We start from the raw sequence: 18,034 nt of genomic DNA, 5'->3' as shown, positions 1-18,034 counted from the left end.
ACAGAATATGTATCTGCAGCTACACATGCCATCAAACAGAAAATGTCACTTACTCAGTGTACATCTGTTCGTGGCATGGAGTGCTGCAGATTCACGTGCGCCCTCCCTGCTCCCCAGAAGCCTGTAGCCGTTGTAGTATTTTATTATGTAGATATGTATATACATTGCATGGACATCTTCTTTACTTTCTATATATATACATATTTGTACATAAGCAATTCTTCACTCCTTACTTCACCTTCCTGCGGGGAAAAATATCTAACAAAGGCCTCGATGCCCATGCGCACTATCACCGAGAGGAGGAGTCACTTGCTCTTGTGACTTGAAAAAAGCTTCTTTGAAGAAAAACAACTTGTAACACTCGGAGCCCAACACTAGATGACGATATATGCACAACATGTGAATCTGCAGCACTACATGCCACGAACAGATGTACACTGGATAAGTGACATTTTCCATTCATTACTTTACCCCTACTGTACTAGAGAGAAAAAGAGAAGAAAAAAAACTCTGCTTCTGGCTTTAAATCGAATGTAGTAAAGCATCTGCTTAAGCTGCTATTCAATGCTGAACACCTCTTCTGCCGTAGGATGACCAGCAGCTGAAAAAAAATAGAAAGTACAGACACAGCCAAGGCTATGGGAGTCCTCCAAACATCCACCCCTAGGGGCTTGTTTCAAAGGCAGCAATACAGGACTGGTACCAAGACCACCTTAGATCCTCCTCCTTCCAATCAAAGACAGCAGTAGACATGCCACCTGCAGTCACTGCAGGCTACTCCAGGGGAGCCTGCAGGGGCAACAATAACAGGGGCAGGTGTAAAGAAGGTTCTGACAAGGGAGCCGCTACCTCTAAACAGTGACTCTCCTTGCCTCCCCTGATCACATGACACCTGTTGGGGAAAGGCTTTAATATTTCATCCCCCGCTGACTTGAAGTGACATGAGACAAGTAGGTATTAACAGTGGTCCAGCACAGCTACTGAAAACTTCACACCCCCATCCAATTTGCCAGCCTACAGACCCGTTCTCAACAGGGAGCATATTCATGCTTTAGAGGAAGATAATCAAGCACTTCTTCAAAAGGGCCCTTTAGAGCTGTTACTCTACACTAGCAGTGCAAAAGAGTACTTACTTATTCCGAATTACTCCCTTTAGTTCCTTATTCTCTGAAAATGACGGCTCCCTCAGACCCATTTTGGACCTCAGTCTGTTCAACATATTTGTTCCCTCAGAATAATTTCCTCATGGTGATGTGCAGGATTTTATGCATGGCAACGTTAGACCTCAAGGATGCCTACTTCCATATCATTATCCTTCCAGTCCATCGAGGGTACCTACTTTTTGTGGGAAGTGGCCAGCATTATCAGTTTAAAGTATTTTTATTTTTTTTTTATTTTTTTTTGCATCATCACTGCCTTTACCAAGTGCCTGGCAGTGATTTCCACCCACATAACAAGGGAAAGCATCCCCGTCTTCTCCTATTGTGAGGAATGGCAGCAAACAGTTTCTACAGCACACAGGTGACTATCTTCTTTACAGCTATGGATTTACCATCAGCGTGGCCAAATCTCATCTATAACCTCTTCAGTTTCAACCCTTTGTAGGGGAGGTGTGTAACTTGGTTACGGACAAAAACCTACCTAAGCTCTCAGTATTGCAGCCTTCAGCTAGCTTGTACCTCTTGTTTCAGCCACAAGTTCACCTCACTGTCAGGACTTTAATGCACCTGTTGGTCATGATGCCTTTGTGTATCACTATCGTACTCTGAATACATATGTGACTGTTGCCTTTCCGCACAGTGGTCACAGGCAGAGGGCCAGACGGAGGATCTAGTGTTGTTAAAGGCCAGTGTCCATTGCTTTTTGCAGTGGTAGTATCGAAACAACTTGTGAGGCAGGCCTTTACAAGACCCTATTCACCAACTCACCATTACCTCAAACGCATTTCATGCTGGGAGGAGAGCGCATCCTAATCGGACCACAGTGCAGGTTTCCACAGCAGCAGAGCCACCACATCAGCTACCTCAAGCTTTTTGTCATACGTCTTTCCCTAAAAGCCTGATCTCTCATCCAAAGTCTATGGACAGGGCACTGTGGATCAACTGGTCAGGGATCTTTGCTTATGCTTTTTTGCCTCCTACACCTTTCATTGGTGGTGTGGAAGATGCAGCAAACATCACTCTCATCCTAGTAGCCCTCACCTTGGCCAGACAGCACTGTACTTGATCCTACTCGTGGTGTTGATCGGCCCTCATTAGAACCTTCCCAACAGGCTGGACCTACTCAAAAGGAATAAAGGGCAGATCAGGCACCCAGATCGCAAACAACTCTATCTGGCACCTGAGGTCTTAAAACTTGGTTACCTGGGTGTCTCTCAGAAATGCATGGCTGTTGTGCAGGAGTTCCACAGACCTACATTTGTCTGCTGCTACATTTCTAAGAAGCTAGAGCCTCTAAAACCTGCAGTCCAGGATATCATTGGCTTCTTGCGCCACCTACAGAAGTCAGGCCTCGTCCCCACCTAATATACCTGAAATGAAGGCATTCATGGAAGGTCTTAAAAGGGTCATTCCACCCAGAGTTCACCCAGCACCGGTGTGGAACTTCAGTATTGTCCATACCAGACTTATGGGTCCCACTTTTGAACTCTTACACTCTTTCCTGTTCCGGGTACCTCTGCTAGAAGGTAGTCTTCTGGTTGTGATCATTTCTTCGACACAATAGTGGGTTGCAAACACTCACACTGCAGGAACCCTTTATCCAGATCCACAAGAACAGATTAGTACTCAGGAGACACCCCAAATTTTGCAACGTGAATCTTTTCTGGATTCTTATTTTGTGCATTTTTCCGCCATCTAGCAGTTCGATCCAGAATTCTCCAAATTTTCGTAGTCCTTATTTTATTCTTGGACGTCAACTGATCCCCCATCTGGTGCTTCCTCTGACGTTGTACGCCCTCCCCCAGAAGCTCCTGCCTTTGCTCGCTATCTTCAGATTATTTTTTTCTCCATTGGGTTTGGAAACAAGGTTGAAGGCTCACCAACTTGTGGAAGAAAAGGTTTTGCGAAGACGTTCGTGAGAAGTTCGCCAAAAGTTGTCATCGATTTGAGATGAAGACAGACTGAGAAGTACGAGAGGAGAAATTTTTCTCTATGGCTTTCAACAATGCCAGGGCAGGGGGGCTCCCTGTGCGTCTTAATGAAGGAGACTTTATTCCACTTCTGCCTGATTTAGCTCCACAAATTCATTCAGAAAGATCAGCACCTGGTCGGCAGCCTTTGCCTGCTCATTGAACATCGAAGCGACATTTGAAGCGCCTGCTCAGTGTTCACGTCGAAGAGATGGAGGACGAGGGAGAAGCTGAGAAGGGCGCATTACACCATGCAGGGAAAGATGATGTCCTGGGTCTGTAGAGTGATGAGAAGGAAAATGTTGCTGTATGTGCCAAGGGTGAAACATCGGACGCTGACCCGAAGATCATCGAAGCCCAGGCAATCAAGAAGGCAGTAGACGGGTAGTAAGAGACATTGACGCCAAAAAAAGTGCCAGAGTCTCGAAGATAGGACTCAAGGGTGTCAAAGGGAGCCTTGTTGTCGAAAGGAAACACTCGCTGACTGAAGGCAGGATCTGAGACAGAGAACCCCTTGGATCCCTTGAAGGGGACACCACAGGAGGTAATTTCAGAAAAGACCAAGTCCTCAAAATACGGTTGAGGGGAAAATGCCTCAGTGTCGAAGGAGGAGAGGTCTTTAGGACACTGAAGCTCAACGACTGATATGTCATCGAAGGAATCTTCATAATCGAGGAGAAAATCGATTGAGAGCCTCGATGCCGAAGAATGTTTGTTGTAACGCCTCAAGGCCGAAATGGCAGCCTTGCTGCAAAAGAAAAAGTATACATTTTCATCCAAAGACCCAGCATTCATTAAGGGTCCAGAGCTGGTGGATTCGATTATCACCTCAACACAGAAGAGTACAAACATCCCCTCAACATTAGGGCCAACTCCTGGCAAGGAGGACAAGAAAATGGACCTCATAGAAAGAAAACTTGAATGTTAGTGCTGCCAATCAGTGGTGCATCACCAATTATAATGCCCCCCTAAACAGACATGCCTACCAACACTTGGAGGAGATGGCTGAACTCACGAGACACCTGACAGAACAATACAGGAAAAGAGCAACACACCTGGCAGAAAAGGGCAAGTCTATTGCTAACACTTGCCTGAAGTCGGCATTGGAAGTGGCCAAAACATCAAGCCGCCAGATAAGGACTGGGATCACTGTACATGGTCACTTGTGGCTGGGAACATCGGGATTCAAGTCAGAAGTTTGGGCTAATAGTCTAAACCCACCATTCAGTGGGCAAAAGTTGTTCAGGAGCACTGTTGATGACAATGTGAACCAATTAAAGAAGCAAAACAAAACATCGAAGTCCATGGAGGCGTTGCAGTTTAGAGGAGGCATGCGAAGAGGGACAGTACCATCACGCAGGCCTACTGGGAGAGGCAGTTTCCAATCGGGAACATCACACTAAACCTTCCAGGGAAGCAGTCAAACATTGGCACCCCAGCAGCGCTGTCAGTACCAGCAACAGTACCTCCTAGAGGGAGGCAGAATAAAAGGGTTCCTTCAGGAGTGGCAGAAGATATGATTGAGCGTAATACAATATGGATATTACATAGAAGTGGACAAAATGCCTCCTGCAAAGGGCCCCAAAAATGTCTATTTTAAAGAAGAAACATCTTGTCTACTCAGAGGTAGAGGACTGAGGTGGAGAAAAGAGCAATAAAAAAGGTGCCCAGACCAGAGATCAGCAAGGTAAATTACTCAACATATTTCCTAATGTCGAAATTAGACAGATCTGTATGCCCAATTCTATACCTTGGATTCATAATCAAGTTTTTAAAAAAACATACAAATTCAAAATGACAACCTTACAGGAAGTCATCCCACAATTAAAAACAGGATTACATGGCAACTATAGATCTAAAAGAAACCTACTTACACATCCTAGTAAATGCAAGTAGTGGGAAATACCTGAGTGTTTGTGGTGAAAAAGACTTACTATCCGTTCACAGTGCTGGCATTTGGGATCCAATCAGTGCCAAGAGTCCTGACAAAGTGCCTGTCGGAAGTTGTATCTCACTTAAAAAGATGGGGAATACATATCTGTCCTTACCTGGAAGACTGATTAGTTAGAACACACTCCCACAACAAGTGCAGAGACCATATACAACAAGTAGTAAAAACGATTCACTTTGGGATTCTCAATAAACATAGAGAAGTCATCCTGCACACCAGAGCTAGAAAAAATGTTTCTTGGAGCAAGGATCAACTCAATCCAAGAGAAACTATGTCCCAGTGAAAGGAGGATGCAGTCACTGTTGCAGGAAACTCACCTGTACCAGAAGGGGCAAGCTCTGACAGAGTACAGTAGGGAAGTTGTTAGTGGAAAAAGCATCATGTAACCCTTTGAATCCATGTGCAAGGCTACATGGGACCAATCCAGGAATGGCTTCAGAACCAATGATCACAAGCAGCATCGAGTTGGTATGATATAGTGGTTGTCACACAGATATTATAAAGGAGGAGATGGCATGGTGGAACAGACCACATGTAACACAGGGAGAAACTTTGCTCAACGAACTGCAAGAGTGACAAATACAACAGTTCTCTCTCATGGGTTGTGGAGCTTACATGGGCTCACTCAACGTGCTAGGAGCCTGGAAGGAACAAGATGAGGTACAACAAAGCTATATCCTGAACTAAGGACAGTGTTCCTAGCTTTAAAAACCTTTCTGAAAGAGCTATTAGGAAAGACAATACGGATTCAAACAAATAATACAACTACAATGTTTTACATCAACAAATAAGGAGGAACTCAATCCCTTGCCTTGTGAAGCTAGCACAAGAAACCTGGGAGCGGCCAATACAAAGAAAAATAGAGATGACAGCGGTTCATCTACCAGGCAAAGACTAGGTGAAAGCAGACAAGTATCATGCTTTCACAAATGGGAACTCAAGCACACAGTACTCAAAAAGATCTTCAGGAATTGGTAAACTCCAGAAATAGATCTATTTGCAACCCCAAGGAATGCAAAATGCTGAAACCTTTGCATCTAGACAACCATACCACCAATCCCTAGGGAATGCCCTGTTGATAAACTGGTCAGGGATCTTTGTATCACTTTTCCCAAATACTGCTGTTACACAGGGTGATCAAGAAATGCAGAAGAAGCAAGATTACTCTAATACTAATTGCTCCTCAGTGGATGAGGCAGACATGTTTTTCAGCGCTGATACAGATGACACAAGGGAACATTCTAAAACTGTCAATACAACAAGACCTGTTGCCAATGGAAGAAAAAAGGGTGCTCCACCCAGAACCAGAGTCCTTGAGCACGACAGCCTGGCTCCTGAAGACTTTGAAATTGGTCCTAAAAAAAAATACCAGAAAACCTAATGGCCATTCTTAGAGAAGCAAGAAAGCCAACAACAAGCTAGTGCTACATTGGTAAACGGAAACATTACTCTTGATGATGTTTAAAGAGGGGCTTATTAAGGAAAAGACAAAACAGTGTTAAAATATGTAACACGTTTAATAGTCTGCAAGGTAATATATGCATCCTTGAAAGTACACTTAACAGCAATAGTGGCCCACACAGGAGGTCACATAGAAAGAAGCTTATTAACAGCTGCAGTAATAAAACGGCTCTTAAAGGGGCAAAGAAAATTGCACCCCCAAGGAAGATACATGCACCCACATGGAATCTAAATGTGGTAATAACTCAGTTACTGAAGACACCCTTTGAGCCTTTACATAAAGTCCTATTACGATGCTCACTCTAAAGACTGTATTTCTGGTGGCCATAACTCCTTGTAGAAGAATGAGTGAAGTGCATGTACCCACGATTCAAGAGCCATATATACAAATTCAGAAAGACAATTGTCATGAGGACAGCTACAATTCTTACGCAGGTAGCTTCACACATCCACACAAACCAAACTATTGATTGATTTAAATTTATTGCTCGATTAATAAAAACCATTGCATTATAAAACAAACACTACATAATAAAACTAACACTAAAAATAAGAGGTTTTTTTTTTTTTAAAAAGGCTTGACAGTTAACCAAACTATACAAATACTAAGTTTTTTTTTTTTTCAAAACCCCAAAATTCAAGCAGAAAGAGCGTGCTATAATGTCCTACATTGAAAGGACAAAGACAAGCAGGAAGACTAAGCAACTATTTGTCTCCTTTGCAGACAGCAATGTGGGAGAACCTGTAGCTAAGGACACAGTTCCCAGATGGATCACAAACTATTCAACAATACCACAGAAGTGCACTGGAGAGATTAAACTCAACCCCAAAGGCACACTCAACAAGGAAAAAAGGAGCAACCTTTGCTTTTCTAGCAAATACACCTTTACAACGTATATGGTGACAGCAGTGTGGTCGTCTCCACACACATTCACAATTCACTACTGTATAGACATTCAAATTGACAAGGAAGCTCAAGTAGGACAAAAGGTGTGAAACACTTGTTTACAAATTTAAGTCCATCATCAACCCACCAAACTTGAAATAAAAAAATAAAAAAAAATAAAAACTACAAAATCTATGCACAGCTTGTGAAACCAGAAAAGATTCACGCTGCAAAATGAATAGTTAGTTACCTATAGGTGTAGGTTTTGCAGCTTGAAGGATTTACTGGATTCACAAGCGACTCACCCATCCTTCACCATGAAGATAACTGGGTGGGGAAAAAAAGACTCTGAAGATGGTGACCAAAGATAGGAGCTTTCTGTGGTGGGCGTACAACGTCATAGGAAACACTAAGAATAGAAGAACTACAATAATTTGAAGAATTCGGAGCCAGCCACTAGATGGCGGAATAATGTACAGCATGCCAGTCCAGAAAACTCTTCAAACTGCAAATTTACACCTACAGGCAAGAACCTATTTGTTCTTTCCTAAGGTTGTTTCCTCCTCCCACTTTAACCAGACCATGGAGCTGTAGGTCTTCGTCCCCCAACCACACTTGGTACAAGAGAGGGCACTTAATATGTGCTTTTGTGTACTACTTAGACAGAACAAAACCTTTTAGCAAACTAGACCAGCTATTAGTTACCTTTGCAAAACCTATGTCTAAAGCAGCAATTGCTTGATAGTCAAGTTTATGCAGACTTGCTTTTAAAAAGCCAATACAACCCTCCCCATTACCCCCAGGGACTTGCTCTACATGCAAGAAGGCTGCACCCATGGCCTTCTTAGGAAGTGTACACTAGCCTACATATGTAAGGCGACTACATCGTCATCCCCACTCAGATTTATTAATCACTTTTGTGTTCACATTGTAGCCAGACCATAAGCTGTGGTTGACCTGGTGGTCTTAAGGACCTTATTTTAGACACCTGCATCATTCACATGCTGGGCACCACTCATAGGAGGGCACCGCTTTACTGTCTGTGCAGAGCACGTGTATCTACACCAACAAATGCTAGGAATGGAAAATGCTACCCCATAAGCATCTGCTAGTTTTGTGTAGTGCTGTAGATTTGCATGCTCCCAGTCTCCTCCCTGGACATGTGTGGCTCTGATCACCGAACTCTTCTCTCTTCCACTTTTCTTTATGCAATACAGGTGTCATATAGCGTCACCCACCACTCCATAATACTTTATCTGTTGTGCAGAAAGCAATCTAACATGGCCGATGCCCATGGACCTTGCCAGTTAGAAGTCACTGCTATTCCTTGTGAGTCATAAGAGTTACTCAAAGAAAAACAACTTGCGTTAGAGCCCAACACAAAATAGGCGTATGCATTGCATGTGAGTCTACAGCGTTACACTCTATGAATAGCTGCTTACAAGGTAAGTAATGTTTGCTTTTGAGGAGCCACTAAATTCATTTAAGATTTCAAAATCGTAATGGTATACTCTCAGACCTTTCATCGGTATAAAGAGTGAGAGCATGTATCCCATCCCTGATGCTAATATTTGTACATTACTTGATCATTACTTGGTTGAATGATAGTTGAGCGCTTAGGAGGTACGTTAGCATGGCTAATTTACCACTTCTAAACAAACCTCATGGACCGTGTTAGCAAGAATCAGTATGCAAAGGTGTATGTGCCTTTTGGCGTCTTTAACTTCTGAAGTGCTAAATTCACGATGGCCTGTTGGTGGAAAATGTAATTGGCATTTCATTATCCCACGTTTGCTCTCTCTACCTGGTCATCGTAGCTGTGTATCTGATTCTGTCGAGCTTGCAAGACTCCACCTACATGGAGATTTCTGAAAGACCAGCTAATTTACGATAGGATGCATTTTTTCTTAGAAATTAGCACATCTAAAAGAATAGCGTTTGTGAATATTAGTGAAGACCCCTTGAACGAGAACAGTTGTTTGCAATGGATTACCTTTTTTCTAATGAACATTGTTGCACGTTATTCCTAGTCTAACTTAAACCTTAGTTTTAGGTTTCAATTAACTTCACGTGCCTTGGCCCCTCAAACCGGTTAATCGATTGTTTCACAAACCTATTTTTTTTTTTTTTTAAAGCCAACTAAATTGAAAGCAACTTTATCCGTGTTACATTGTATTTACTCTAGTTCCAATGACACTCTCGAGTATTGACTTGGCTTTAGAGCAGTTTACAATTTCCAATATAGTTGAAGTGCATTATTTAGAATTGAGGTTAGTTTGGGTTATACAGGTTTCTGAGCAGGAGTGTTTTTATTTTTTCTTCACAGGTTCTGCCAGATATGACAATACTGCAGAGGAGGATTCCCTTAACGTTTCGGGATTCTGCTACCGCACCTCTTCGGAAACTGTCTGTGGATTTAATAAAAACATACAAGCACATCAATGAGGTGAGAAATGTGTACTTTCACCGTGTAAATCCAAATTGTGTTTATTTCTGTGTTTATCTTGATGCAGAATACCAACTTTTTAGGTAGATATACTGTGCTATAACAGATGACATGTGCTTAGTAGAAAGGGATGCCAAACAGTGCATGCATATTCAGTCAGTCATCAGTGGCCTTTTTTCACTTTTTATTGTGAATGTGATACCTGATCTTTTTCTCACAAGCCAGCCAGACGTGACATTTCTCCTTCTTGTATGTTGTCAGTTGGGTATGATTTTCCGATTTATTATCTGTATGACTAGTGTCACTTTGACTCTGTCATACCTTTTTGAATTATACAGGGAGTGCAGAATTATTAGGCAAGTTGTATTTTTGAGGATTAATTTTATTATTGAACAACAACCATGTTCTCAATGAACCCAAAAAACTCATTAATATCAAAGCTGAATATTTTTGGAAGTAGTTTTTAGTTTGTTTTTAGTTTTAGCTATGTTAGGGGTGTGCAGGTGACTATCACTGTGCATAATTATTAGGCAACTTAACAAAAAAAAATATATACCCATTTCAATTATTTATTATTACCAGTGAAACCAATATAACATCTCAACATTCACAAATATACATTTCTGACATTCAAAAACAAAATAAAAACAAATCAGTGACCAATATAGCCACCTTTCTTTGCAAGGACACTCAAAAGCCTGCCATCCATGGATTCTGTCAGTGTTTTGATCTGTTCACCATCAACATTGCGTGCAGCAGCAACCACTGCCTCCCAGACACTGTTCAGAGAGGTGTACTGTTTTCCCTCCTTGTAAATCTCACATTTGATGATGGACCACAGGTTCTCAATGGGGTTCAGATCAGGTGAACAAGGAGGCCATGGCATTAGATTTCCTTCTTTTATACCCTTTCTTGCCAGCCACGCTGTGGAGTACTTGGACGCGTGTGATGGAGCATTGTCCTGCATGAAAATCATGTTTTTCTTGAAGGATGCAGACTTCTTCCTGTACCACTGTTTGAAGAAGGTGTCTTCCAGGAACTGGCAGTAGGACTGGGAGTTGAGCTTGACTCCATCCTCAACCCCAAAAGGCCCCACAAGCTCATCTTTGATGATACCAGCCCAAACCAGTACTCCACCTCCACCTTGCTGGCTTCTGAGTCGGACTGGAGCTCTCTGCCCTTTACCAATCCAGCCACGGGCCCATCCATCTGGCCCATCAAGACTCACTCTCATTTCATCAGTCCATAAAACCTTAGAAAAATCAGTCTTGAGATATTTCTTGGCCCAGTCTTGACGTTTCAGCTTGTGTGTCTTGTTCAGTGGTGGTCGTCTTTCAGCCTTTCTTACCTTGGCCATGTCTCTGAGTATTGCACACCTTGTGCTTTTGGGCACTCCAGTGATGTTGCAGCTCTGAAATATGGCCAAACTGGTGGCAAGTGGCATCGTGGCAGCTGCACGCTTGACTTTTCTCAGTTCATGGGCAGTTATTTTGCGCCTTGGTTTTTCCACACGCTTCTTGCTACCCTGTTGACTATTTTGAATGAAACGCTTGATTGTTCGATGATCACGCTTCAGAAGTTTTGCAATTTTAAGAGTGCTGCATCCCTCTGCAAGATATCTCACTATTTTTGACTTTTCTGAGCCTGTCAAGTCCTTCTTTTGACCCATTTTGACAAAGGAAAGGAAGTTGCCTAATAATTATGTACACCTGATATAGGGTGTTGATGTCATTAGACCACACCCCTTCTCATTACAGAGATGCACATCACCTAATATGCTTAATTGGTAGTAGGCTTTCGAGCCTATACAGCTTGGAGTAAGACAACATGCATAAAGAGGATGATGTGGTCAAAATACTCATTTGCCTAATAATTCTGCACTCCCTGTATATTCATATCTTATTTACAATCCTATACTCAAAAGATAATTGCTCCTAAGCCGTGTGCTTCCTGACAGGTGTTTTGCTCTTGAGGCACTTAAAAATCTGCCAGTCTTTCCCTAAAGTACATAGCTTTAAGGGTTCACGTTATAATGAGTCTTAGCTTGATGCATGAAAGCCTAGTTTCCCAAAGGGGTAGGTGGTAGGGCTAGTGTGCCAGTGGAAAATGTAGCCATCTTTCACCTTTGTCCTGGTCACTGACATAAGGTCTGTTTAGGCAGCTGTTCCAGACTACTGGTGAAGCTGTCCTTCCATAGCTGATTGCTCACTGAAGCTAGTAGAGTTCATGCTAATAGGTCATCAGAATTACATCATTGATGCAACCCATCTAGGGTTGGCATCTGGGCCGTGGTCTCAGTTGTTGAGCTGGATTAATACAGTTGAAGTAGTTTTGTGAGCCAGCAGTATAAGACATCTATGGTTGTCATGACGCCCAATACCAGTGCTGCCACCTAGACATCTATATGTAGCCAATGCTGGAGCACCATTCTTACACATTGTTTTCAATCTACAGGATGCTCTAACATCTGAGTAAAGAGAACAGAATAAAACTGTTGAAAACTAATAGCTGGATTTTGCCGTCCGTATTCCTTCTCATGCAATAGACTTTATAAGGACAAATAACTATTGCTATACAATCGGAAAGTTTGACATCCTTCACGTTTTTCTTTGGAACGTCATGGGTAATAATGTTTAAAAAACAATATCGTTAACCGAAACGCAGGCTGTGAATCAAAAATCTCAGCAAGAGGGCAACAGGATTATCCCACACACTACTGTTTATTTCTGCTTTGCGCCGCCATTGCAGTACATATATCCATTAAAGAAGCGTGATTAAATCATATTTATTTAGATTTTAGGCTTGGAGTAATTCAGTACAAAAACGGTCCTAAAATCAGTTTAATAAGCTTCTGTTATCAGAAAAGTCCAACAAGCTTGAAAGTACCTTAATTACTGTTGAACAGAAGCTGTAACGTGATACCCTGAAGTTTTCAGTAGATTTTTCTTTTACTTAAGCCTCCTCAAGTTGGTTCACCACTGAATTTTTCTAAGTGGCATCTATGAATATGTAAGAAATGGGAAACTTCATATGGCAATGGAGAACTGGATTTTGTGGTATCTACTAGTAGTATTCTGATGACCGTGATGTAGTTGGAAATGTTGGAACATTGAAGGGTTTAGATGATGCAAGACTCGATGTTGAGGTGGAGGGAGAAAAGGACAAAACGTTTTACACAGAGTAAACTACGGCTGGTCATCTTTGTCTCTGCCTGCAGCATGATTTTTTTTTTTCTGAGACATAAGTTATTACATCTAAGGTTTTGAAACAGCGGGAGAACGAGTGCATGAGATATCTTGACTGAATTTTGCAACTGGCTTCTCCAAAGTAGATCATATTCTGAATAGAAATTATTTCCATTTAGCTCCCGTCTTTATGAAAAAGCGTTCAGGTATTCATATTTGGATAATTAATGTTAATCAACAATCTTGCCAAACATACCCTTGTGTAAAAGTACAGGCCTTTTCTAACTTTCTCACTTCTTAAGCCTAAACATAGCATAAAAAAAAAAACTCGATTTAAGGTTTGTGTTAAATGCAAATTTGCAACATTTTAATGAAAAATGTATAGGCTTAGTGTCCTCATTAAACATTGCCTTACAAACCAGAAAAAAATGCTGATCACTTTTCTTGGACAACATTTTTTGTTTTGTTAATATTGTCAGTGTCGAGATAGCGTTTTTTCCAATTGCGAGTTATATATATATATTTTTTTAAAGATGTACCCAAAGAAACATTTATTCATTTGCAATCAATTAGTCCTCTTGGTTTTTACCGTGCGCAGGAACTACGCTTGTGTATGTAAATTCTGCTTCGCAGTTTGTGAAAATAACAAGGCAGTGGTCGGATTTAGCTCGTTTATTTATCTAATTCAGTTTATGTGCCCTTTCGAATTTACGCCTACTTTACTTAGCTTTATGCTGCAACCACGTGGTGACAAGTGGCACATTTAGAAATTGATTGATCATTTAATTAAGAAAAAAAAAAACCCCACTACAAATGCTGGTCCAGAAAGTTACATAAAGCTGTTCTCATGAAACCACTTCAATTTTTATAGATGACGAGCAGGTGCGAGATTGATTTTACCTACTTTTCGAGCCAGACCCCCGCTTTACAGTGGAAATGAAGGCTCCTCTTTAGGGTTAAGTTTTTGCCCTGTCTGCTCTGTGTCACGGGACACCTTCCTGTCTGACTTGCAGCAGATCTGTATTTCAGAAGCTTGGTTACATTTAATAGATTCAGAAAATTGCAATCGTGAACATTGTTGATGTAACTTTGTATTTCTTTTTATAATCTAATGTTATTTTTGAACAGTTCCTTATTAATGGATGGTTTTGAAAGTGTGTGCTAAATTATTTTCATTACATATTTTTTGAAAACGAAATCTAAAGCTATGGTTACAACACAGTGGCTTTATTGCAACGAGTGAAGTCGTCAAGTCGTGTTTCGGCCTTTAAACGTAAATGCTTTTCTTTGGTGCCACCTTGTGGTTGTTCGTATATCGTTTCCAAACGTAAACAAGACGCGTATTATTATTTAAATAAGCATTTACAATGGAATGGGTCTCGCGTTTGCTCGAGTTAGAGCGGTTAGCATTGTAAACTCATAATCGGACTTTTCTAGCCTCATAAATTGAAAATGAAAAGTAAAACAGTTTCACATAACTAACTGGAATTAGGTAAAAATAAAAAGTTTCACATAAGCGAGCCGACGGCCGCCATTAGCGCAAAGCAGACACAGAAAGGGAAATAAACGTTCACTCGCAGTGAAACCTATCTACAAAAGCTCAATTATCCTTGTAACCAGCAAAAGTGCAGTTTCCTATGTAACAGGATCGATGTTATGCAAAGCGCTCAACCACTGCCCAGTGAGATCGTGCTGCGAAATAAAGAGAAAAAGTAGTCCAGAAACCGGACGGAAAACATTGATCCTCGTATGTTTTCAGTAGTTGATCGGTGTGCTTGAGGAGGGCTAAACACCAGAAAAGGCATGACGTATGCATGCCTTTCACTAATGAAAGCAAGCAGATTTTAAAAGGCAAGTCTACGATCCAATGAAAGTTGGGTGTGGTTAGAACCCCAAGGAGAGATTACAACACGGGACAGAGCGCTTTGCGCTTGCCCCTAAAAAATGAAGCAGTAGAAGACACATTTCTTCATAGTTGTCCCACAGCACTGAGCACGTTTTTATGCATAGTTCCACTTATCAGAAGGCATGCTTGTTAAAGATCATATTTCAATGAATGAAATATTGTCCATTATATGCATTTGTACAGGAACGGCGTAAATGTATTTTCTAATGGAATGGTTATACAGTTGCAGAATCTGGAATTTCCAACAGTCTTCGTCATGGTCCACATTTCTTTTTTTTTTAATTTATTTTATTTTTTTATTCTGGAAAGGTATCATACAACAAATACAAATGAGAAAATAAAGCAGATAAAACCCAGCAGGGGATAAACCTTTGGGAGACACATGTCCATCTCTTAAATGGTGACATACCATTTTGGTTTAAACATTTAATCATTATGAGCAAAAATCCAATCCTGAAATGCCCCCCATATTACCTTCCCTTTCCTCCTCGCATATTTCCCTTTCCGTTCATACAATGCTATTTCCAAATAATACACAGACAATAATCTGGCCAACCATTGTTGCCAAGTCGGGGGTCGGACATTGAGCCAGGCGGATGCTATACACAATCGAAATACTGCCATAGCCACAAATATAAATGCTTCATAAAGATTGTCCGTATCACCCATAACCCCTAAAACCATTACCTCGGGGGTTAGGATTAGATCAAATCCCAAAACTTCTTTCAATACAGATTGAATGCCCTCCTTCAATTCCCCGCATGTAGCCATCATGTGTACAATATCTATTCCATACATCCCACATCTTGGACAGCTTGTTCCCAATAAACTGCCCCATTTAACAAGATGAGCTGGGGTATGATACAAATCAAACACAGTTTTATAATGTTGCGCTTGGAGAGAGGAAGAGAGTAGAATAGTGTGTCCCAATTCTAATGACCTTAGAAAGATTTTACTCCCGTCTTCCAGTTTCCTACTCCACTTTTCACAATTCTTCTCTAAATCATCGGGCTGTTCTAACATTAATAATCGGTAGATTGACCTGATTGATATATTAGGATTAGTCACAATATCATCCAGCAATTGAACGCCCCTAAATCCCTGCACCCCTCCTGTTTTCCTTAAAAGGAAATCTCGTATCTGAAGGTATTTAAAAAAATCCCTACGCTCTAAACCATAACACTTCTGTAGATCAACAAATGCCTTAACCCCCGAGTTATCAAAGAGATTCCCCAACCTCTCTATACCTGCAGAGACCCAGCTTGCCATACATTTATCCTTAAATATGTCGGGGAGCAATGGATTCTTTTTGATCATGGTATAACAATTATATCTGCCAAATCCTTTCTTTTTATACCATGACCGCCAGCACTTATAGGCCGCCTCCAATACCTTATATCGAGTTTTCTTGTAGTACCCGGGCTCATGAAAAGTTACCAGACATCCATTAGCTGTTGCACCCATCTGCAGCTCGTATATATTAGGACAATCCTCTTCTGGAATCCCTCCTTTCTTAGAACCCCATAAAGGGCGCATATACTGAAAGGCTGCCGCCATTTGGTATAATTTTATATTCGGCAGAGACCACCCCCCCCTTTCTCGGGAAAGTGACATGAATTTACTTGCTCTTCTACATTTACCATATGCCCAGATAAATCTCATAACCACTCTATCTATCTCTTTAAATCTGAAATTAGTAAAGCTCAATGGTACAGCCCGGAACAAATACAGCAGCTTAGAGAGGAAAATCATTTTTACCATATTACACCTCCCCATGATGGTTAAATGTAAATTATTCCATCTGCACATATCTTGTCTTGCTTTAGCAAGTATGGGATCCAGATTTAACTTAACAATTTCTCCTACTTGTGGCGTAATATCTATGCCCAAATATACTGCATGGTCGACCCTTCGTGTATCCTGAGTGCTGGCGTATTGATTAATCAATATCTGTGTTTTATCTCTGTTTAGAAGATATCCAGAAAATCTTCCGAACTTAATTGACACCTTTTCAACCTCTCTCAATGCCGGATCAGGGGTGGGAGTTAGTATAGCAATATCATCTGCATATGCTAGAACTTTTATATCCCATCCCTGCCTATGAATTGGTGGAATCTTGCTGTTATCTTCAATCTGTCTAAGCAAGGGATCTATATATACAGCAAACAGGAGCGGAGAACATGGACATCCCTGTCTAGTACCTCTCTTAACCTGGACACTCTCCGATTGTCCCCCCATTAGTTGTATTTTGACTACCGGTGATCTATATAGAGCCCTTATTGCTGCAATAAATTTCTTCCCTAACCCATAATACTCCATTACATGCCATAGATACTTCCGGCTCACCCGGTCAAACGCCTTTTCCGCATCTAATAATGCAACGGCCATCGGCTCCTGGGCCACTTCTGTAGCGTCCAAAAGTGCAATAACTTTTCGGATATGATCGGTAGTATCTCTTCCTGGCACAAACCCATGCTGACTAGGAAAAACTATCTTCCTGATCACACGAGATAGTCGAGCGGCTAATATCTTTGAATATATTTTAGTGTCGCTATTGATTAGTGTAATTGGCCTGTATGACGCCGGGTTTCATGCGAGTTTCCCTTTCTTCAAAAACATTACTATATTAGCCATATCCCATGATGGCGGAATTGCCCCTCCATTCTGTACCTGAATAAACAGTTCTATCATTACCGGAAGCAATATGGCGTTAAATGTTTTATAAAACTCTAAAGGAATTGAATCGGGGCCTGTAGCTTTACCCATGGCTAAATCCCCCAGTGCTTTGTCAATTTCCGAGATATCTATCTGTTCCCCTAGATATAAAGTATCACTCTCCGATAATTTATTGACTTTGATGGGGGTTAAAAATCTCAACATTTCTTCCTCTGAGTATATAGATGTGTCATCATACAATTCCGTATAATATCTGTAGAAAACCCTCCTAATTTGATCCACTTCTACAACCATTTGTCCTTGCCAATCTTTAATCTCTCTAATAGTCCCGGATGCTGTTTTCTGGCTTGCCCGTATTGCTAATAAACGCCCGGATTTTTCTCCATACTCGTA

At 41.3% G+C, this 18,034-nt stretch overlaps 1 protein-coding gene across 1 annotated transcript in view; it reads left to right on the top strand.

Moving 5' to 3' along the window:
• The window catches only part of LOC138246416 (dual specificity tyrosine-phosphorylation-regulated kinase 1B-like), a 307,149-nt gene that overhangs the window by 140,377 nt on the left and 148,738 nt on the right, over nucleotides 1–18,034 (top strand). Inside the window, exon 3 of the mRNA XM_069201019.1 lies at nucleotides 9,755–9,874. Coding sequence (XP_069057120.1) covers nucleotides 9,755–9,874 — 120 coding nt within the window. The remainder of the gene's footprint in view (nucleotides 1–9,754; nucleotides 9,875–18,034) is intronic.

Source organism: Pleurodeles waltl, chromosome 7 (genome assembly GCF_031143425.1).
Source record: "Pleurodeles waltl isolate 20211129_DDA chromosome 7, aPleWal1.hap1.20221129, whole genome shotgun sequence".
NCBI lineage: Eukaryota > Metazoa > Chordata > Amphibia > Caudata > Salamandridae > Pleurodeles > Pleurodeles waltl.
The sequence above is the reverse complement of the archived record's forward strand: the minus strand, read 5'-3'. Positions and strand labels throughout refer to the sequence as shown.